This window comes from Silurus meridionalis, chromosome 4, assembly GCF_014805685.1.
Source record: "Silurus meridionalis isolate SWU-2019-XX chromosome 4, ASM1480568v1, whole genome shotgun sequence".
Classification (NCBI taxonomy): Eukaryota; Metazoa; Chordata; class Actinopteri; order Siluriformes; family Siluridae; genus Silurus; species Silurus meridionalis.
In genome coordinates, this window is record NC_060887.1 from 8,853,222 (window position 1) to 8,877,182 (window position 23,961).

The 23,961-nt window shown below is 38.6% G+C and overlaps 2 protein-coding genes across 2 annotated transcripts; one reads left to right on the plus strand and one right to left on the minus strand.

The window, feature by feature from the left end:
• Positions 1–961: 961 nt before the first annotated feature.
• On the plus strand, positions 962–12,166 carry prelid3a (PRELI domain containing 3A). Its single transcript, XM_046847180.1, has 7 exons — positions 962–1,158; positions 2,173–2,341; positions 3,079–3,168; positions 3,386–3,456; positions 3,560–3,662; positions 6,740–6,846; positions 10,792–12,166. The coding sequence occupies exons 1-6, from the start codon at positions 1,127–1,129 to the stop codon at positions 6,809–6,811; spliced, it is 537 nt and encodes a 178-aa protein (XP_046703136.1). The 5' UTR covers positions 962–1,126; the 3' UTR covers positions 6,812–6,846; positions 10,792–12,166.
• Positions 12,167–13,803: 1,637 nt separating this feature from the next.
• Positions 13,804–22,082, minus strand: fbxo32 (F-box protein 32). The gene is made up of 9 exons (XM_046847179.1): positions 21,785–22,082; positions 21,181–21,296; positions 21,042–21,091; positions 20,851–20,943; positions 18,807–18,900; positions 17,987–18,171; positions 16,834–17,016; positions 15,479–15,622; positions 13,804–15,319 (listed from the first exon to the last, which is right to left on the minus strand). Exons 1-9 carry the CDS (start codon positions 21,898–21,900, stop codon positions 15,230–15,232), a joined length of 1,071 nt encoding a protein of 356 aa, XP_046703135.1. The 5' UTR covers positions 21,901–22,082; the 3' UTR covers positions 13,804–15,229.
• Positions 22,083–23,961: the final 1,879 nt, after the last annotated feature.

The following is a 23,961-nucleotide window of genomic DNA, read 5'->3' on the forward strand; positions in this document are numbered from 1 at the left end:
TCCTTTCCAGAAATACGATTTGTTTTGCGCATGCAGGAAAACACTAAGGAATCCGTAGTTATCCGCTAAGTAGAAAGTTGCCAGCGGTTAACACTAGCGCTATGGACTCTCATTTTATGGCCAGCTTCAAGAATAAAAGAAGAAAATCCTGAACATTCCACATATGGAGGGAGTGAATTAATGAAGGATGGAAGGAATAAAGACATTTGTTGAACGATGCTGAATAAAGTAGAACAGTTAAATAGATCGTATTTTTAGAAAATGAAATATTAAATGTAAACACACACACACACACACACACACACACACACACACACACACACACACACACACACACACACTGTACAATACATCTGTATTACCCAAATAGGGAAATGGTTCTAACAAATGTAAATTATTATACTTTTCTATTTTTTTCATTTTATTTAATCAATTTAATCAATATAATAAAAAGTGTATGCATTCATTTGATTTATTCTATTTTATTTCTTAAGTAAAATATCGTAAAATATTATTTTATATATAATTTAACCAAACAGGCATTTTATTTAACATTTTTGATTGTATTTAAAATTGTTTTAATAATGTAAACTGTTCAAATGGTTATCAAAATGTTAATAATAATATTAATAACAAGCAATATTATGTTTTGGATTTCATATATATATATATATATATATATATATATATATATATACATATACACACACACACACACACACACACACAGTAATTTCGCTGATAGCACGTAGTTATGTGTGTGCTGTCAGATAATTATTAGTAGTTATGATGATAATAAACACACAAAAACAGCTAAAACAGGGCTCCAGTATCAGCGTTATTTTTGCGCATTTTTTTTGCGCATTCTCGACGCATAATGGATCATAAAAGAAGGGCCGGGAAGTGCCAGACGGCGAAGCTGAGCTGCCATTGGTCGGTGTTTTACAGTTAGAGGGCGGGCTCTGCAATGCGGAAGTCGTCACGGGGGTACTGTGACGTTGCACCGGGCAGATGGAGAAAACAGTCGATGTTTTTAATGTTTGCTTTATATTTAACTTCCGTTTTGTAAGCCTACATATGTGTTTGTGCAGGTGTTTGTGTCCGGGACATTTATAGTATTGTAGAAATGAAGATCTGGAGCACGGAGCATGTATTCAGGTAGTAAAGATGATCGTGAGCACGTTTGACACATGACAGTTTTAATTACACGGTTAATCTTTCTATGTGGATCATAGATCATGTATTATAATAAACCTGTTCTATAAAGAACTTTAGGATCTTATCCTTAATAAATCATCTATCCCCATAACAATCACACATGTACAGTAGGTGGCATCCACACTGGCTTTACTTCAATACTGTTCCCCTGTGTGTTACCCAGACCCATGATGACCAGTGGACTGGGATTGTCACATGTCCAGCCTTTTTGTTTCTTTGTTATATCCACTTTCACATTCTCTAGGTCATGATGGGGAAATCATGACTTAAAAACAGTTTTGTGTTGTGAGATTCTTCCCATTTTGTTGTAATATTACCTTAGTTTCTAGTTCCTCATGTAACTCTTTCGAGACATGCGGATTCACCTGATTCATCCCAACGACCGACCTCTGGATGGAGTCTCTAATGAGAGGCCACTGTTTGCAGCTGATGAGTGTTTCATATGAACAACCTAAAGATCCATTAAGTTACTGAGCAACTCAAGAACTATTAGGATGGATTTGGACTGTAATTAATCTCAAAGTCTGCTACAGTGGATTTGGACCTCAGTTCTGCATTTAAAAACCCGTCACTGAACAGCAAATCTTAACAATGATTAAACTATAAATAATGGACATTCGGTGCTACCCAGATGATGATGGGTTCCCTTTTGAATCTGGTTCCTCTGAAGGTTTCTTCCTCATATTCATATTCCTCATATTATCTCAGGGAGTTTTGCCACAGTTGCCACTGGCTCACTCATTGGGGTAAACTTATAAGGAACAAACTTGGATGTTCCAACTTCATGAACTCTTTATAGTGAAATAGTGCCTGTATACAGTCCACCAGTTTATTGGGCAATACGTTTAGAGCATAAAGTGAGAAATTCTACAGAACGAAGCCCAGTACTTTTGTTTTTTACATTTACATTTAAAATTCATTATTTTCCTCACCACCTTTTTCTGCTCTTCACAGCTATCCTTGGGAGACAGTAATTAAAGCAGCGATGAGAAAGTACCCTAATCCTATGAACCCCTGCGTGGTAGGAGTGGACGTCCTGGACAGGAACCTGGATAAACATGGCCGTCTCCACAGCCATCGTCTCCTGAGCACTGAGTGGGGCCTGCCGAGTGTAGTGCGAGCGGTTAGTAATCCGCTCAGTGGGGTCCACAGAGACCACATGAGACCACATTTATATATTGAGATTGTTGGGTTTTTTTTTTTTCATATGAAGAAATAATGGTTTTAAAATGTTTAATTATTATGACAGCAAATGCTAGGAATATTTAATATGCCCGAATTCTGCACTATTTCTAGTTAAATCAGCAAATATGAGGAACAGATTTTCCTCACCTCTGAGCCTTAATGAATCCTGTATTCAGACCACACTCGGATGGATTTGATATGAAACGGATCATAAGGTTTTGCGAAGTCTGCACCAGCTCGAGTGCACACTGTCGAGAAAAAATGCAGATATACTGAATACTAACAAACTCTTAAATTTTATTGAAAAAAATGTAAAAGCTCGTCAGCATGCATAAAACCATCATGGCTATTATAAACACCGGCTCATCCAAACTGCACAGTGTTCTCAATTCTTGTTTTGAGTGGAACTTGATGTGGAGATCTTGTTGTTTGTTCTGCCTTTCTGTTCATTGTGGTTGTAGAAAGTGCTTATTTTAGGTACTATATCCTCCCTGTCAGCTGATCGTGACCATGCTGGTCGTTCTTCTCTGAGCACTATTTTATATATATATATATTTATTTATGTGTGTATGTGTATATATATTCAAATATAAATATACATTGGTCTATATATAAACTATATATAATGTTAGAATATACATTTTAAGGTATCTTTTTAAAACTGTCTTTTTGTAGATACTGGGAACAAGTCGATCCACCACATATATTAAAGAGCATTCCATTGTTGATCCTGTAGAGAAAAAAATGGAGCTTTGCTCAACAAACGTGAGTATTCACATACAAGAAAAGACTACATATCTTTTTGGTTTTGATTATATATTGTGTATATATAATTATGTGTGTATGTGTGTGTCTTCACTAACATTACAGTATATTCTTGTCTAACCTCAGAGTCTTCTTTCAGGTGTGTTGCTTCAGAACAGTTTTGAATGGTGTAAATCATTCCTGTGATATTAACATGAATTGTTTGGATTGTTTTTAGATAACCCTCACAAATTTAATATCCGTTGATGAGAGACTTGTTTACAGACCACATTCTGAAAACCCAGACGTGTAAGTTGAGAATTTCTGTATCATATATGTACATTATCTGGCTTTATCCCATTTCTCACAGCACGTACTGGTACGATTACATAAATGTGCTTTTTTACAACAGAACGGTTTTAACTCAAGAGGCAATAATCACCGTGAAAGGCATTAGTCTGAGCAACTACCTCGAAGGACTGATGGCTCTCAGTATGAGTGCTAATGCAAGAAAGGTAAGTAAAATATTCATTTCAGACCTGGATTAAAGAGAAGTTCAGAGATATACACTGCATGTGTGGTGTCTTGAGGAGTTTCACATTTTTTAGGGATAAAACCGGAAATTTAAATAGACTAAATTGGGAATTTGACAATTTAGTTAAAATATGCAATGTTTAAAGACATTTGTTGGTGAAATAAATATTCACTCCAACCCCCCAGGGTCAGTACTTTAGTAGAACCACTTAGTAGAGCTGCAAGTCTTTTGGGATCAGTTTTACACGCTGTTTTTTTCATCCATGCTTTTTTGCAAAATTGATCCACCTTTAGTGGTCATTCTGGCTCATCTCATTCAGATTTGTACCACACAGCTGTGGTTTTTACAGTAATGTTCACTGGTAAGATAAATCACTACTTCAGTCTGAAGCAGATGAAAACAGGTTTTCTTCTTAGATTGCTCTGTATTTGGTTTCGTCCATCTTTCTTCCTTCCCATGGATCTCTGGAGATCTAGCCCTTGGCCTCCTCGATTGCCTTTGTTGGCCCTTACTAGGCAAATTTGGATTATACCAAATTTTTTCCATTTTGTAATAAAGGATTTACAGGCGCTATATGAGGTGTTTAGGAAACATTTTTTTTACCAAAACCTGACTGATTTTTTTTTCTTTTCACAAATTTGTTTTGGGAGCTTCTTGGTCTTCGAAATGCAGATAGTTTTGATATGTTGCGTAACAAACTCTGGGGTCTTCTAGAAACACGTTTATTCATACTGAGATCATGTGGAACTTTAACTTATTATTTCTCTATCTTATTAATATATTGCTTTTTTTTACTATATATAATGTGCAATATATATTTCGCAAGCTATACTCACTTTTTCCCTCAAACTTCACTGTTATAAAACGTTACGACACCACGACTCAATGAAGTGTGCTTCACTTCCACTTTGTAATGCTACCAAAAGCGGAAAAGTTCAGTGGGGGTGGTGGGTGGGGGGGCTAATACTTGTGCTGGCCAGTGTGTTTGGTGCAGCCTTCTAATTCAGTTTTTGATTTGTTACATTTGCTGGAATACCCTTTTCAGTGCATCACATGATGACGTGGGTGTATAAAGGGCAGTTCTATACAAGTTCTCGTTTGCCTGAATTACCCAATCAGCAAACTGGTGCAATTGAGGAATTTACTCCGTAAACAATGTGGTTTTCTTTGGAGATATGACCGAATGGTGCAGTGTCTTAAGATTATTCAGCACATAAGGCAAGCATTACATATTAAAGCTGGATATTATGGGCTTTATTATTTAAGAGCATGCCTAATTTCTTCAGTACTCCAGAGGATTTATTTAGTATTTATTCTGTTCTATCAACCAGTATTAATAACCCGAGAGAACGTAGACAAACCCCTTAAAGATGCAGACCAAAATAGCTTTCTTCACTGGGATAATATGATGAAAAACAGACCTGCTTTTGCTCTGCAGGTTTACATTAAGTGCCCTGAAGAAGGCAGTTTGTGGATCTGAAAATGTGAAAAGATTTGAACATTTATCGTGACTGAGATTTACTTTTTTTTTAAACTTACTTAGAAATGCAGAAAGCTTTCTTTGAAAGTTGTAAATTAAAATAAAGATTTCTTTTGTGTGTATACAATCTGCATTATATATGCACTGTATGGGCAAAAGTAAGTGGACACCATTTTTTTTAAATATTCCATTCTTCATTTTGTCTTTTCATTGGCTGTTATAATAATAGGTTCCCTGGTGGTCTAGTGGTTAGGATGCGGCGCTCTCACCGCTGCGGCCCGTGTTCGATTTTCGGTCAGGGAATCGACCCCAGCCATTAGGGTTGCACAAGCCAGTGCACTCTTAGTGCCGGTCCCAAGCCAAATCAAACATGCGGATCATGAATACTGATAATTCGCTGTGGTGACCCCTAATGGGAGAAGCTGAAAGAAAGTTATTGGCTGTTATAATAACCTTCACTCTTCAAGGTGTTCACTAGGGTTAAGAGGCCACATAAAACCTTCCACTTTAACACCTTGATAGCATATCTTTTTGGAGCTGGCATTGTGCATTGGGGTATTGTTAAAGCATGTGACTGGTTTGGGTCTCCTATTTTAAGTGAAGTGAAAATTGAATGCTACCGAAGAATCCTAGTGCCTCCAACTTTGTGTCAACAGTTTGAGGAAAAAACACAAATAGATGGAAAAACCAGGTGTTCCAATACTTTTGTCCATATAGTGGTAAAAATAAACGCTAAAAGTGTTGATTAGGCAGTCAGCAGTTTCCTGTGTATTTCCAGAATCACACAGTTCTGGATTGTGAGATTCCAAAATTGTATATTTTAAAACTAAAATGTTTAGCTCATGTTTAATCATTTGCCCTGATTGTATGTTGGAAACCACAGACTTGCCAAGTTAATCATATTTTTTATTTATACATAACATAATTAAATGCTTTAATGGAAAAACAAAGACTTGAATCGGAAAGTCTTAACAAAACACAAGTAGGAAGTGAAACTCAATACAATGAATAAGCATAGTGGTGATCATCAACCATTACAAATAAGAGCATTAGAAATGTTTGCGTGTGTCAGGTTGTTAACCCTAAAGACTGATGGAAATATTCAGACTCATGTTTAGTTTCTGCTGAAGTTCGAATGAAAGGAAAGCTGGTATTGGGCATTTCTAAGATCACACAGTTCTATAGTTCCCGAATCACCAATCATGAAACTGAAAATGTTGAGCTCATATGAACTCTGGTTAAAAAAGTGAAAATCTTGTGGTGTGCCTCAGGTTATGTACACAGTCATGAACAGCAGTGGGATTATAGACATCATGTCTTGACTTTGCACATCTTAACCTCTGGGATTGTATTTTATATGCACAAAATCTAATTTATGACATGAAATTAGACTAATTACGGACAGATTATTGCACTGATACATTATAAAAAAAAGGGTCTTCAGGGTGTTGATCAGTTCAGAGAAATTCCTCAATTACACCTAATATAATGAATAGGTTGATTGGAAGATATGATGGAATACAGTAGTTGATCACTGTTGAAACCATTGCCACTGTCTATGTTTATGTTCTCTGTAGGGATGGGATGCAATTGAGTGGATCATTAAAAACTCAGAACGAGAGAAAGTACCATTATGTGACATGTGCTGAACAACAATAACCATAGCCATCTCAGTAGTCAAACGGTAAGGTTCTTTATTCTTTGTTCCAAATGCTCTTGTGTGCGCTTTATATCCAAACATCTATTAACATTAGTTATATAGTGGGTTATGTCTTTTACTTGGTTTGTCTTTAATCCTAGTTTATGATATTATAAAAATTACTGTAATTATTAGTAACATGTTGGACATGCAACATTTTCGACATCCCTGACTTGTGTTTTAGCTTTGGTAAAATTGTTTTAAAATAGCAATTTAAAAAAATGCTATTAGCATTAGTTTCAAAAACTGTGTTATGGTAAACAGCTAATGATATTCACCTCCAGTCAAAGTCATTTTAAGTAATTTATGTCATGCTGAAACATGTTTGGTGGGCCATCTTAGTTCCAGTAAAATACATTTTTAAAGCTACAGCCAACAAACATTGAATAGAACAGCAAAAAAATTCTCTGCATTTGTCTGCTTTATATACAGTCAGGCCCCCGGCCCAAGAAGTTTAGTATTTTAGTATTGTATTATTTAAAACATATATGACAGGTAATTCACAATTTTTGTTGAGTTTACCATACAGTACATGTACAATTCCCCCTTGAAAAAGGAACCGTCTAAAGAAGAGAGTCAAAATCTCGCCATTTTGCTTTTTTACTTGCGAGGGGTCATAGAACGTAACCCCCGTGAGTATCAAGGTTGCACTGCATACTGTATATATACGTGGTGGTATCAAAAAGTTTAAATAGTTAATAGTTTGACATACGCCAATCCTGCATTGAGTCGTTCGAGGTGTTGTGAGTGACACGCGCTTTAAGTGCTGAAGAACACTGAGTGATCAGAAGACCTTCAACGAACTCAGTCCCTGAAAATGTCAAAACCATTCGGCAACACCAGCATGATGATAATCGGAGAACAATCCACATAATCTCACTTCCGCACCCACTCTATTTGAGAGATTTGGCTCCTGTGGAATTAACCCCTTTTCCCGGATATGAAGATCCAGCTCAAAGGTTGCTATTTTGACACCATTGTGGACAGTGTGAATCGCTTGACAGTGCTTGACACGCTTCGAAAAGAAGACTTCCAGGACACATTCCAAAAGTGGCAGTAACGCTGGGAGCTCTGTATTGCTGTGCAAGGGGACTATTATGTAGGTGATTGTATATAAATATATAAATGCTTGATTTTAAAGCATTTATATATAAATATTTAGAGCTTTCTCCTAATTACAATACCAAGCTGGATGAGTAATTTTTTGCGTGTTTGGAACAAGAAGAATGTGACGAACTAGAGAAGAAAATTAACATTTAGATAACCAAAAATGCCATTATTCATTATTAGTAGAGACATGGCACAGACGTACATAATCTCTACTTCTTTCTTGCTCACCCTCTCTCTTTGTCTCTCACAAGTACAAATTCATTCAAAATGTAGATAAAGATGCATTCAGAAAGTATTCAGACCCCCTTCACTTTAAAAAATTAAATGTTTTAGCCTGATACTACAATCAGTTTTTTTTATTAATCTGCTCTCAGTACCCTATAATTACAAAGTGAAAACAGAACTCTAAAATTTTCTGTAAATTTATTTAAATGAAAAACTGAAATACCACAGTGGGGCAGTGGGCGCATGGACAAGTGGAGGGTAGAGCCCGAGGAACCGGGCGGTGAGAATCTCACCTGTGGCTAATGGGACTAATTGGTGTGCTTTGTTTTAGTGTTGAGGATTAAAGGAGGGAGAATAGAGCCTGCGGGCAGACACCGAGCAGAGCTGGGCACCTATGCATGTGTGTTGACTGTTAGCAGTTTTGTCGAAGAGTAAGAAAGAGTAACTGCTGAGTAATGCCTGTGTTTGAGTGTTCCGGTGGAGCTCACAAAAAAGTAGGTTTGTGTTTCAGTACTCATGGTGGGACAAAAAATAATGTGATCTAAAAGAAGAAAGCTCTGCTTGGAGAACCGTCACCTCGTTCTCCCACCCTGCGCCTGCAAATAAGCTACAGTGGTGCCGAAATCCAGGCAGGAAGAGAGGGTTAACTAAATGGAGACTTTGACACGGAGGGAGCTGGGCCAGGCCATCAAGGAGTGTTGTATACTGTACCGTCTTACACCAGACGGGGCCTGCGTCGGAACAAGCACTGCGCCTCACCTCCAGGGAAGTCTATGGAAGTGCAGTGGGTGGTGTACTCGGGGACAGACAACTCCTCCTGCTCTCTCGTTACCCCAATCCTTCTTCGTCGACCTCTCTCTCACTCCTCTCTTTGGACTCTTCGGAATCTAGGACCACCCTCAACCCCCAGTGGATGAGCGCCAGTATGGGAGTGGAGGGCAAAGCCAGAGGAAACGAGCAGTGAATAGCACACCTGTGGCTGAGGGGACCAGTCAGCGTGCTCTGTCCGGCGGCAAGGATAAAAAGGAGAGAAGAGACATTGAGCAGAGCTGAGCACGTGTGCATAGATTTTGACGGGTAGCAGTTTCGTCCACAGGAAAGACCGAGTCTGCCTCCGTATGAGAGTTTGCGTGGATCCCACTGAAAAGCAGGGGTCAACCGCAAGTGTGTGCCTCAGCGTGATTACTGAAAAGGAAAGCGCCTGGGTGAAAATGAATGTTATTAAAGAAAACTCTTGCTTAATAAACCATTGTTTGTTGCATCATTATTCAAATCCGCTACACACATGTACATAACTAGTCACACCCTTTACTCAGTACTCAATTGAAGCACCTTTGGCAACAATTACACCTGGATTTGGAGATTCTTCATGGCAAATCCTCTCAAGATTATTCATGTTGAATGGGGACCATCAATAGACAGCCACTTTTAGGCCTCTCCCGAGATGTTCAATAGGGTTCAAGCCAGGGCTCTGGCTGGGCCAGATTAAGACATTCACTGATTGTCCCTAAGCCACTCATGTGTTGTCTTAGCTGTGTGCTTAGGGTTGTTGCCATGTAGGAAGGTAAACATGAGGTCCTGAGTGCTGTGGAACAGGTTTTTATTGAGGATATCTCTGTATTTTTCTGTATTCAGCTTTCCCTCAGCCCTGACCACATGACAAGTCCCTCTTGCAGAAAACACCTCCACAGCATGATGCTGCCATCACCATACTTCACTGTTGGGATTTTGTGCAGGTGATGAGTGGTGCCTGGCTTCCTCCAGACATAACGTTCAGGATTGACACAAAGTCTGAGAGCCTTTTTGGCGCTTGTTGGCAAACTCCAAGCAGGCTTCAATGGATATTGCACTGAGGAAAGGCTTCTGTTTAACCACTCTGCCATAAAGTCCAGATCGATGGAGGGCAACAGGGATGGTTGTCTTTCTGGAACGTTTTCCGAACTCCAACAGGATCTCCAGAGCTCAGTCAGAGTGACCATTGGGTTCTTAATCACTTCTCTATAATAATGACCTTCTTCCTTGATTGCTCAGTTTGGCTGGGTGACCAGCTCCAAAAGAGTTCTGGTTGTGCCACACTTCTTCCGTTTAATAATTATGGAGGACACTCTGTTCTTGGGAATCTTCAATGCAGCAGAAATGTTTTGTAGCCTTCCCCAGATCTTTTGATCCTTGTCACAGTTTTGTCTCTGAGCTCTGCAGGCAGTGGTTTGTGCTCTGATGTGTATCGTCAGCTGTGAGACCTTCTATTGGGAGACAGGTAGACTCGGGTCAAAGATCACCTTGGCAACGATCAAAAGAATTAGGAGGCGCCTAAGCTAATTTCCAAGTGTTGTTGCAAAAAGTCAGAAAACTTATTTGCATGTGAGGTTTGTTTTTTTTTTGTAAAAAAAAAAACATTTCTAGACAATTCTTTTTTCACTTTGTCATTATGGCCTACTGAGTGACCGATAGTCAAAAATCAATGTGACCGATAGTAGTGTCAGACTGCAGCAGAACAAAACTGAAAAAAAGGGAAGGGGTTCTAAATATTTGATGAATGCAATGTATATATACAGTGTCTCACAGTCTGTCTCTGTGTCTGCTGTGAATTTTCAGGGCCAAGCAGTAAAGTATGTGAGTGTATGTGATGGTCAGCACCAGCGCTGGAACCCCCCGAGTTTACATCTTTCTGTGTATTGTACAGTAAGTGTGTGCTTCTTTTAAAGAATGAACATTTGAAGCATTCACTATGGCGAAGTTCTCTTATTTGGCGTGAAGCTGCACTTTTAATGCTAAAACATATTAGTTGAAGTCACTGTTGAATTGTGGGATGTTAGGTTTGAATATCAATATGCACTTGCTCTCACTACCTCCTTCGAAGGATCCTTGGGATCCATTAGATTAGGGTCGGTGTGTAGATTAGATGTTATGGAAGCATGTGTTCTTAATTTCTTTTTCTTTTGCTGGTGTTTACAAATATTCATTGGCATTCATATTAATAATTTATTAATTCAGTTCATCCAAAATGTTTACACATCATCTTTTTGGTTACTCTTTTATTTGCTACTAATGAAGTTTGTTCAATTTTTTATTTATTTACATTTTTTTTGTGAAGACTTTTATTTCATAAGCTAAATAGGGTATTTTTTGTCATGTAACTGTGTGCTAGTATAGTGTAATGTGATCAGATCAGATTCATCACTGTTTCCGCTTATGCTTTTATGATATATGATGTAACGCATCATTCCACTCCTAGTGCCAATGCACAACTACCATTTCAACAACAATTTTTTATTTATTTATTTTTTCCGTTGAGCACATACGTCCAAATGATGAGAATCCTGCTTTTAACACTGCAGAGAAACCAATCCTAAAAATCTTAGGATTTGTATGTTCATTTATCTTTTCTTTTTTTTTTTTTTCTTTTTTACAGATTTTTTTATTTGATTAAGTTTATAGAAGTCTGCAAGAAAAAACTAAACAGCCTACTGAGTAATAATTTGTGTAGATGGAACATAATGGTTACTATTAGGTTACTATTAAACTGATTAGGATTGTGGGATTAACTTTTGTATTAAAGAGTTGAAGAATTTTTTGCCTTGATCTTTGGTCAAAGAATGATGTGTTCTGTAACCTCGTTGCCGCTCTGTCTAGAAGCTTAGTATTATTTGTGTGTTTTAGAAAAAGTTGTGTATGTGCATATTACACAACCTGAAGGAGTCATTGAAGTGTTTACTGCTTCATCGTCAGCCAAAATGTTCTTACTGTGACAGGCCTAGGAGTTAAATGAAGGTGCAGCGGTAGTCCCCTGATGCTCGAATTTGGTGCTAAAATGTGTGCTTGGGAACATTTTAGCTAAACACGCCTTTCTCAGTATAATGATGAGACGTACAAGTGAAGCTGTATACCTATGAGTCCTGCTGTATATTTCAATGTAATGGTGTGTTTCATGTCATAGTAGCAGAAATATATATAAAGAAACAACAATGTATGCATGTGTTTATTTATTCATTGGTTTAACTTTTATACAGAATGTTTTAAGGACATGTCTGTTTCCAGCGTTTCAGAACTGAAATACTATGTGATTGAAACGATATGTCGAATAAATAACATAGAAATCCAACTGGAAACAAAGAGAACACATTTTCCCCATTATTTTCAGTTGCCAAACAGTTTTTTAAAAACGCAATCAGCCTACCAGGTCTCTGTCATGTTCATATTAATATATAACCACCGTATAAGGATGAATCCCTGATACTACTTGAGGATCATTTATAGTCAATATTAAAGTACGTGTTATACTATTTAAAATGTGGTGTATTTCTATTCATATTAGCACTTTTAACAATGGTAATTGTCACAAAGCAGTTTATAAAGAATATATAAAGTCACAATAAAAATTTTCCATTCATAAATGCACCCCTATGAGATTATTCCTGATGTGTGAGATGTGTGTCCAGATGCCACAGTGGTAAAGGAAAAGCTCGAAGGGTAACCCCTCCTTATCAGGGTGACACCGAATTATAAATCTCTTTTATTATTGAACTTTGGTAAATTTGTCAACTGGTCATTCATGGTGCATAATTGAGCATTCATTGAGTGCTCAGCTAAAAGCTATCATAGCTTTGCCATCTTCACAATTTTTAAATATACCTTCCACAGCGATCGCATGTATCTTTAGGCTGTATCTGTAACTACACTAATGGGCCAAAAGTGTGTGGACACCTGGCCATCACACCCTATTTGTTTGTTGAACATCCCAATTCAGATGTGCTCTTATTATAACCTCCACTCTCCTGGGAAGGCTTTCCACAAAGGCTTTTTGTGCATTGCTGTGTTCATTCAGTCACAAGGAGCCACAATACAGTTGGCTGAGAAATCCTGGGGAAGCAATGGCTTGCCAGTTCCTCTCAAATGTGTTCAGTGGGGTTGATTAGGTCAGGGTTCTGTGCAAGACACTCAAGTCTTTCCACACCAATTTTAACATTCCCTGTCTTATACTGAGCTCATTTTTTTGCACAGGAATATTGTAATTCTGGAACATGTTGGTGTTTTGATGTTTCATAGCGAGGAAACTAAACAAATTCTATATATTTCGTCTTTCTATACAACGGTATCGTCTTTCTGGCAACTGTTTAGAGCGTATTTTCAGGTTTTTCTTCAAATAACAAGACTTTGTCTTTGTAAATTGTTTCCTAACGCAGGTTGAAAATATCCACAATGTAAACCTTTATCACACCGGTTACCATTTTTTTAAAATATGTATGTTCACTCCAGTTTTTGAAGCTAGATCTAGATTTTTTTGTAATAATTGGATAAGTTTTAAGATCATAAAAACTATTGGATTTTAATCATGTGCATGTCTGTCTTCTGTTTGTAAATTGTACTTACAGTTCAGTTTCTGAAACATTTAACCATACAAGTGTTTTAAGTTCTGTTCTGGTCACAAAGTGGCTTGTGAGGTCTTATGGGATTGGCTTTATCTTCATTTGCATGAAAGTATCCATCAAAGTAAAGAAATATGATCATACAGTATGATCGCCAACTGCTTCATGTCCTATTAATGATGTTTTATGTGAATATTATAGTGATAATGGGTAGAACGATTCATGACTCAGCAATCTCATACCCAGTATTTTGCTTTATTTGTCCTAAAAGGAAAACAAGCTGAATTTTTATTTTTTCTCATATTACATACTCATACAACAGATTTCCTCATATGTAGTAGCTGCACCTTGATGAAGTGATGGTGCAAAACAAGATGATATAACATTAGCATAAAATAAAAAGAATTCCAGTCTATTGTATAATGCTGCATGTGTTTACATTATTGTTGTACTAAATGCTGCCTATATGAACCAGCATGGTCATTTAATTTTGTAACATTTGATCAAATGAAAAAAATGTGATTAAAAATACCATATTATAAGTAGCAGTATTTTACTTTTGCAAAGCCTTTAAGAAAACGGACCACTTAATTCTAACTGCCTTGGCAAGTTGTATTTCTGTGATTAGAACAAATGATCCCACCAGATGGCAGTAAAATAGACACTACACAGCAATAAAAGACCATGGTTTATTTTCACCCATTGGGAGCAGCGTGTTTTTTGGCTTGCTCTTCACAAGTATCAATGTTTGCATAACTGAACACAAGTGGGATACTGCATTAAAAAAAAAAAAAAAAAAGAGTGCGCCTCTATGTTCCTGGTCAGAATAACATAGTACGGCACAGAATCAAATAAATAAGCAGCTCTTTGGTATCAAATTCATACCATGCATGTGGTAGTGAACATTCCGAATGGCAAAAACAAAAGTCTGCTACAAATAAATGCATAGCTCACTAATGTTTCTCCTGTCGGTATGCACAAAAAGGCAACGCCTTAATGTGTTTAACAACGATGAGAAAACATTTCAGTGCGTGTTTACTACTCGTTAAATAGCAGTGACTATCGATTATGGTCGATTCCGCCCATAGTTAAGTGTTGTAACAGGTCAAGTGTTTACTCGTATCGCGTTTACTTCGGCGAATACATTTAAACCAGCAAAATATCAAAACATATAAAAGTGGAAAAAAGTTCCATAGAAAAAGTATTGCACACCATAGTGACAGACATACCGTTTCTCTCTCTTTCTTCAAAAAACTTAAGCACGCGTTCGACGAACGTTCATATGTCCCGGTTTTAGAACATTTTCAAAATGATAGAGTTATTGCAGCATGAGGGCAATCCGCTTGCACCAAGCAAAGCACGTTCATCTTTGGAGTAAACAGATTCGCACCTAACCAAAGTACGTTAATACCCGATATCTATAAACGGAACTTTTTTTTACATTCTGGTATTTTTCTTCTTTTCCTATTTCCTCTTTGTATTTTTCTTTTCGCTTTTTTTTTTGGTTTGTTTGAAAATTCCAAACTCAAAAATTAAATAAATTCCAAATTTCTCACTCCGACTTCTGTAGACACGTTGAGTTGCCTTTCTCACACCATCTATTGCACTTTTGACTTTATATACACTATATACAAACGGAGGAAACCGTTCAGGAAAAAAAAGTCCCTTCAGAACTTAAAGAGCTGGATGAAACCCTGTGGAGAGATGGAAATGCTGCAGCTCTCTGGATTGTTGGCTGTGCAGGGATGCTTTGTATCCTGTGGAGGACAATAACAGAAAGGAAGCCTTTTAGCACATGGTGTGAAGGGTTGTGCGTAAAATCAAAGTCTAGCTGTCAAACTACATGCAGACACGAGTGGTAGCAGGGCATCTTAGGTGATGGACTTTGAAAAGACTTTGACAGATTTCGATCTTACCTTCCAGAACAGGATGTGGCAGTGTGTGCAAAACTGCAAGGTGTCGCTGTACTGCTCCTTGTGAGGGTAGCATCGGCACAGCTTGAAATACATCTTTTTCCATTCGATCTGCCCCTTATCGGATACCATGAGTCGCCTGCGAATCTGTGAGCAGTACATTAAATACGAGATCACCCTTTCTGTCTCATCCTTACAAGCAATAAAAACCTTTAAAACACACATTTACATACATTATATATACAGTAGTACCTTGACCTACGAAAGAATTAATCTACTAGTTTTCAATTTTTTTGCTTTGTTGCACGAGCAAGAAATTGAGGTACGAGCTCGAGACGTTGCTGCTAGATGACGAAGTGAAGACTGACGAAATTTAAGATAAAGAAGAAAAAGTAAAAAATGAAAAGTTCAGGGATACGTAGTGTACAGTAGTGATATAGAGAGTAGCAAAATACAAGTCTTCCATCCTCCTCTGCCCATCTCCTCTACCCTCCACCTCCACCAGCATCTTCGTTAGCTCAAGTTGTCTCATCTCCAAGGTAAGTACACTGTATTAAACCTTATTATATCTTTACATACTCTTATGTTTTTATACAATATTTGTTATTTAGAAATGTATTTTCCTCATTTAATAACATTAAACATAAAAAAACGGGGCATTTTTCATTGAGGAAAATTGATTTAATGTGCGAGCAGAATGAGCTACGAGCTCGGCCACGGAACGAATTAAACTCGTAGGTCGAGGTACCAATGTAACATTATATATATATTACACACACATGAACACACCGATCAGGCAGAACTTTATAAACATTATAACATTGAGTGGTGAAGTGAATAACACTGATTATTACTTCATCATGGCACCTGTTAGTGGGTGGGATTTATCAGTTAGCAAGTGAACATTTTGTCCTCAAAGTTGACGTGTTGGAAGAAGGAAAAATGGGCAAGTGTAAGGATTAAAACGAGTTTGACAAGAGCTAAATTGTTCTGTCTAGACGACTGGGTCTGAGCATCTCCAAAACTGCAGGTCTTGTAGGATGTTTCCATTCTGCTATGGTCAGTTTCTATCAAAAGTGGGCCAAGGAAGGAACAGTGGTGAACTGGTGACAGGGTCATGGGCAGCCAAGGCTCATTGATGCACGTGAGGAGCGAAGGCTGAACCGTGTGGTCCGATCCAACAGATGAGCTCCTGTAGCTCAAACCGCTGAAGAAGTTCATGCTTGTAATGTTCGAAGGGTCAGAACTATTTTAGCAGTAAAAGGGGGACCAACACAATATTAGGCATGTGGTCATAATGTTATGCCTGATCAGTGTACATATTAATTACATTGATATGTAGAATAAAAGTATTCTACCTGTCGGTCTGTGAAGTGGTACTGACAGAGGTTCTTCCACAGCAACCTGTCTTCAGTCAGTACACAGAGGTCAGGACACACCTGCCCCAGACTGACCAAGTCCCGCCCGTCCGAGAGCCGCTGCATAATGTTAAACTGAAGACTGATGGGTAAATCCAGAAGAGTCATCCCAGTGTTTGTCGGCTTTGGATACAAAAAAAAAAAAAAGGACATCACTCATCTTTTATGCAAACTCATTCCAGCTTCACAAATAAGCCTTTTCACATATTCCTTTTCTTTCTGTTGTTCTGTCGCAATGCATACAGAGTGTTAATTCAGCAAAATCATATTGATATACGGGATCTGCAGTCATTTATTCTGAAAGACAGCAGAGAGCAGCGTTGAAATTGTAACCAAACAGAAAGAACATCCCGTGAAATTGGATCGCTGCGCACAAAACACGCATGTACTCGAAGCTCGTTAATCTTGTTTCACACCGTTTATCCACTCGATTTATAAATCCTCTGTACACAATGCAGCATGTCGGTCCCGAGTTCTCAACGTGAACATAAATAGGACGAAAGCTAACCCGACATGATTTCACAACGGTTATGATAAGTCCATCATGTGCTTCTTTATTAAGTTATACCCGCTAGATTCCACATACACTGATTGAAGGATAAATAAAGCCTTTTATCTGTATGCCAAATCCTGGCTCATTGTGTTTCCACGCACTTCTTGTTTTCTTTCTCCTGTGTCCACACTACTAATGCATACTTTTTCTAATTAGCACAAAGCCTTTTTTTTGGATTTTTTTTTTTTTATAAACCTGATCGAAACTGGTAGTGTAGAAGGTTTGCATGTGCATTTTGGTAGAATTTGTTATTAAGCTTACACAAAAAGGAGGCCAAACCAGGAAGGACTGATAATAATAATGACTTTTTAGAGGGAAGGTCTGAATGACCGGGTATGTCTAAGGACATTTCTTGTGTGTTGTTGGTCTCCGAGTTTGTTATAGTGATGAGCTATATAAGAAAATAGTGTACAGAAATTCAACCCAGTTGAAAAGCACACTTTATCCAATTCTTCCTGGTTTAAAACTGAGGTGTACGGCCACTGTGAGGAAACATGCCCTGATCACCGCTGAATCCCTCTACACTTTTCTCACACTCACCCTGTTAATCTGAATGTTGTCCAGCTGTTGCTGCCACTGCAGGATGTTTTCCATGCGGTGCACCCAGATATTAATGTTTCCCACCAGCACAGACTTGCCCATGTCCTGCACCAGACTGCAAAGTGACACATACAGTGTCTGCAGCAGCTCTTTGATGGGCCTCACATTCTGTTGATCCTCCAGAACTAAAACAGACCAGGAAGAGTTCAAGGGATTACAACTGTTTACATGGACGTTCGACGCAGGAATATGATCGAGAATCTGCTGTGGGAGAAGATGAAAACGAAGCAGCTTCAAGAAAAACATGCAGCTTTAAAGGGAAAGTGGTCCTGTTTTCCATTGCTTTCACCAAGGATCGTTTTATATCACATTATCTGCTAGGTTCTGTCTCAATGCCACATTAAATAAACAACAGCGTGTCCACAGTATAAATAATCATCATCCTATTAATTGTCTGAACTACAGGTTGTTGCACTTAACATGCAGTTGTTAAACTGAGGGACTGCTTGATTTATAATACTTGAGGTTCCTGTTTGCTCTAAAAGCTTTGCCATTCTTCCAACTGCAGGTGATTATAAAATTTCCTACAGCTATGCTACCAATCAATGCAAAAATGCTGATGTGATAAATCACTGGTGACGGTACGAATGTATGGATGTACAGCGAGAAAGCGAATGAACAGAAATACAAATATTTTAAAAGGTCAGATGATTACACTGATGTAAATAATATACTTGTTTGTATATGTGAGACAGTGAGTAAGAGAAAGAAAAATGCCTGCTGTGCAAGTGTTTGTGTGTGTGTGTGTTTGTGTCCTCACCTTTCTGCACCACTCTTTCTAGAATGTTCATGTAGTTCTTCTGCGCCACGCCGCTCAGAGACGGTAGCTGTGACTTGGCAATCAGCTCAAGTAGCTACAAAAGGCATAAATTTCAGCAGTCAGACTCTGAGACATTCTGTTCCAACATCACTTACGCAGCTCTAAGCTGCTCTCTCCATCCAAACTCGAACAACAACAAACCCCTAAGCTGAGAAGCAGCCAAGCATCCCTCTGCACCTCACACCCTGGTTTATGTCTCAGTAAGCCCTGTGCTGTTTTGTGCTCGAGAAAACATTCAAGGTTTATAAAGGTCGCATGCATAAATAAAAGCCTCTATTATTTTAGGCCGACGAAGAGGCGTACATGTGGTGCGTGTGTGGGTTCAAACTGGCAGATGCACAATATGCCTGATGGCATTTCCAGCACACGGTAGTCAATCTGGTGGTGGGGGGGTGGCAATGATTTTTGTTTCCGTTGACTCCAAATGGTATGTGGGCCATCCAAGAACTGCAGTGCTACGAAGTAACGCTCACCCCCTGTCTGACCCGAAATCATGTGAGCACAAGCAGTGCCACCATGTCCCCCCTGATGATAACCCCCTTTCAAGAGTGTTCACGTGATAGCCATTAGGACATGACTTTGTCCCAGTTTGAGAGGGTAGAAGATCGTCCTGCAATTACTATTAACCCAGTCTTTACCTCCATACACGTTTCACACCGTTTTCCACGGTCCCATCTAGCAGAGCTAACCAGTATTACTACACACACACACACACACACACACACACACACACACACACACACACAATTTTCTACTTTACAAATCAATTGCATTTTTTTAACATATATTTTATCTGGTTGCTCTGCAGGATTAATTTCATGAGTCATAGGTTGTTTTTTGCCATTTAGGTTAAGGGTGTGTTTAGCTACCGTCACAGAGCATAAATACAAAAATGTGCCTCAGCGAGCATCGCAGGATTATCAGGTGAACACCGGTAAATGAATATTAAAAGGTTGTTTGTGCTGTTGTTGTTGTTGTTCATTCACTTGTCTCAGGGACCGTTTCATTTTTTTTCTTTACCACTCATAGTAACCGTGCTAAACAAAAGACTAGCATACTTAACCTTCAAACACACACTGGGACTAAAATCGACACAAAAGAGCTAAGAAATATTACCTACTTCAGTGGAATACTGTTTTGAATCGTTTTTATGCAACCAATCAATATATAAGGATTTTTTTTCAACAGTGATTCCTGCAAATCTCAAACTGCTCCTTTAATGACAGAGTGAGACTTTACTTCACACAGTACTAGCAAGATTAAATATTGTGTAGGTGCTCTAAGGAAAAATAATAGAGGGGGCTTCCACTCTGTGGCCATTATTTGTAAGTGCAGTTTAACACTGCCAGACGGTGACCATTTCACCCTGGGGCACTCTTTTGACCTTTACTTTTTTTTGAAGCAAAATAAATGTCTATGTTTACCACTTAGCATACCCTCCCCCCATTATTCATCTTAAATGTGTTGTGTTTGAATGTGGTCCAGACACAATGACAAGATGACTCGAGTCAATACATGCTCAAGTACATATTAGCCTGACGGTACATTTCCAGAAGACCACTAGTTTGGAGTGTAGCGATAAGCCTTGGTGTGTGGATCTGTTTTAATCCTTAAGTCTTAACCCATCCTTTGCTAGATCTCAGTGTTTATTTTTTTTAAGTGCTTAATCAAGGCACTTTCTATCTTATCAGTCGCCACGGCTTGCTCATCAGGGACAAATTCACACCATTCACCATCACTGTTGATTTGTGTAAAGCTGCTTTGAGACAATGTCTGTTGTGAAAAGCGCTATACAAATAAACTTGACTGACTGACTTGTATTAAAATCATATAATGGACTTTTTGAGGGCTCTGCTTAGTCATTTACTATGTCCATTCCTGTTTCGCCAGTCTGTGCATTGATTTTACACTAACCTACGCCAACGGTATTGTGGTTTCATTCTTTCGCCGAACAGCTGAAGTGTTTTTTGGGGGCGTTGCTTACCCTGACAACATAATTAAATCGTCTGGTGTCCTTGATGGCACTGCAGAAGTCCAGACGATTAAAAGCTTCTCCCAAAGTGCAGTATCCATGCCGCTATTCGAAACACAAATAAACAGAAAACAATTAGAACATCACTAGACGAATGTTGATAAAATTCCCATCTTTTAAAAGTTTTTTCCCCCCCTTGTTACCTCCTTGGTGCTTCCTTTGTGCACGTAAATCCACTTGTCTTTGTGGAAATCTAGAAACGAGAACAACACAATCTACAGGATGAATGGGCGCACTGACACGGTCCTAATATCGTGTTATTAACAAGTCGTTGCTACTTACAAGGAACTTTACTGTTGTTGTTCAGCAGATCCTTCTTTCTCTTCTTGGAGGCCACATCATAATTTATAGAGAGGAGCAAATTTTCTTTGTTATAGCCCTCCTGGTTGCTTTCATGACTAGAAGGGGAATGGGAAGGAGATCAGGATGAGTCACATCAGCATTTGCAGCTGGATTGAACACAAATTGTACATGCATAGAAAGAAAAACGATTCTATTTATAGAAAAGGGAGGGTTGTTTATCAATTGATGGAACCATCAACTGAGTTGAATAAATCAACTGATGTTTTTGTTACCGAAACTGTAATCAGGCCATATATATACTGCTGGGTGTAATAATAGTAGGATGATTAAACAAGTGCTCAGCTGTAACATGAACCCAAGTCAGATCAGATGGACATTTGATTTTTCTCTTCGTCCATCGCAATTTTGATCCTAACCCCTTCAGCATCAGAGCAGTAAACAAAGTGCGTCAGTGGAGATGATGCCAGGCTGAAACGCAGACTTGTCATCCCTCCACTGGTTCACGATCAGTCTGGATGATATTATTCTCACGATCGGGGACAGGGATTTGGGAATATGCATCATTACCAACGTGGACACTGACCTCTTAGAAACGTTATTATTCGCCTCGTTTTCGTCTCTCGTCGTTCTTTTCCAGCCCTCTTCTGTTTTCACCCAGCTCTGTCCAGGAGAGCGCCAGTCCTGCCCCAGAAACGGCATGCTTCAGCACAGGGGACGGAAATACCAGCGACAGTTATGGTCTTCACAGGATCTCAGGACAGTTTTAGTTCTTACCCGAGTCTAATCTCCTGCTTAAAAAATCTCTAAACCCGAAACTGCGCAGCTTCGTATTTATACTGTCTGTCTGCGAATCCGGAAGTTGCTTTGGCCCCGCCCCCTTTGGAAAGCGTCCTTGGAGAGCACGTGGCTTTGTTTATCATCATGTTCAATATTGCAAAACCTCACTGGTAACATTAGCAGTGCGCAGGATCACCTGTTCCTTCTTGCATCCGTCTGAAATTTCAGAGGCAAGGTCATGAAGACTTATACTAAACGTTATTTTTCTGTAAAATGACATTATGCCTTGGTGTTCAGGAAAACTAGAAACACCAGGCTGATTTCTGGTTGGATTTTACTTTATTATCCATTGCTTAGGATTACTGACCAGTGGGGTTTGTCACGATGTAAAAAAAAAAAAGAGCATTGTCAGCATTGTGGATCATTCTAAAGACTGAGGAGAAGTCGGATGGGGGCTAAGCAATGGCATGGGTTGGGTTTTTTCTAATCAGGGATCATAGTGCCAAAGTCATCACAGTTCTTGTATGAAGTGCAATCAATAAAATCGCTGATCAGCACAAATAAACTACTGATCAGGCAGGCTTGTGTTGTTCAGCTAGTTCAACTCAAATTCAATCAGGCTTGGACCACATCCACAGCATTCAGTAGACGCCGTCATCCAGAGATACTTATGATATCTCGGTTATACACCTAAGCAGTTGACAGTTAAGGGCCTTGCTGAAGGGCCTGGCAGTGTGGGTAAACTAGGATTTAAACTCTTGACCTTTCGGTCAGAAGTCCTAACAACTGAACCGACACGTCCCGATTGGTTTCCTCGTTCCTGGTTGTCTTTATATTATAAAACCTCTCAGAGCAGTTGCTTCTCTTTGGCTTGTTTGATCCAGCAAATATTGGCTACAATATTTATACTTATAATTATACTTATTTATACTTATAAAAGGTCACATAACGAAGTTAATTATGATTAAAAATAAAAATGAACACATGACATGAAAAAATGTGTCATTGAAGCGTGTGACATGAACTGTGTGGTCATAGATATGTCATCAGTTACACACAGAGATGTGATCCATCCCTACAGATGCTGAGCAATAAAACACAATTACATACCTCATGTAGATTATTTCTAAATGGTAAAATTTTTTATTATTGTTTAGTGTTTGATGTTCCACCTGTAGGACCAGCGAACTTCACTCAGCACGCTCGCAAATTGAAAAGATCTGTTCAACATGTGATATTTGTCCTTTGTCTAAAATAACTTTTCCCAAGCTCTGTGCTCAATTATTTGGCTCCCATGATCAAATCCTAACAAGGGGGTTTCCTAGACACTTGTGTCATGCATTCCTCAAACATGTCATGCTTGATGAATCAAATAAAATATCATTTGGGTATCATGTTCGTTCATGTTTACCTTCAAAAAGAACACAATTTATTTGATTGAACTGATTTTGTATTTTTTAAATATGAAATAAACATCAAGCATTGTATCAGAAACATTTATGGTACTTATTCTGAAAGTTTTATTGTTGCTAAAGGGTAGATTGTGTGTCTGTGAGCACTCTCATAGACAGGATAAACATAGGATAAACACATGAGAGCCATCTCTCTCTCTCTCTCTCTCTCTCTCTCACACACACACACACACACACACACACACACACACACACACACACACACACACCTGTTCATCTCTTTCATCATTTCTCCAGTTTGCTGGACATCACACCTGCAACAAAGTTCAGCCACATGATTTCTGCGGTATAATGTTCTCCCTTGTTTGTTTCCCAAAATAGCATGGACACACCTATAGTCCCCAAACCCTGACTGCTCATCCTCCAGATCTGTTTACTAGAAAAACCTTTAGCACAGTTCATATGAGAATCATGGAAATATACTCTGGATCTCTGTAGTGTAAACAGAAATGTAATTCTGATGAAATTAGAAAGCAGACTGACAATAACGAATGCCTGAGCGGTGTAAATA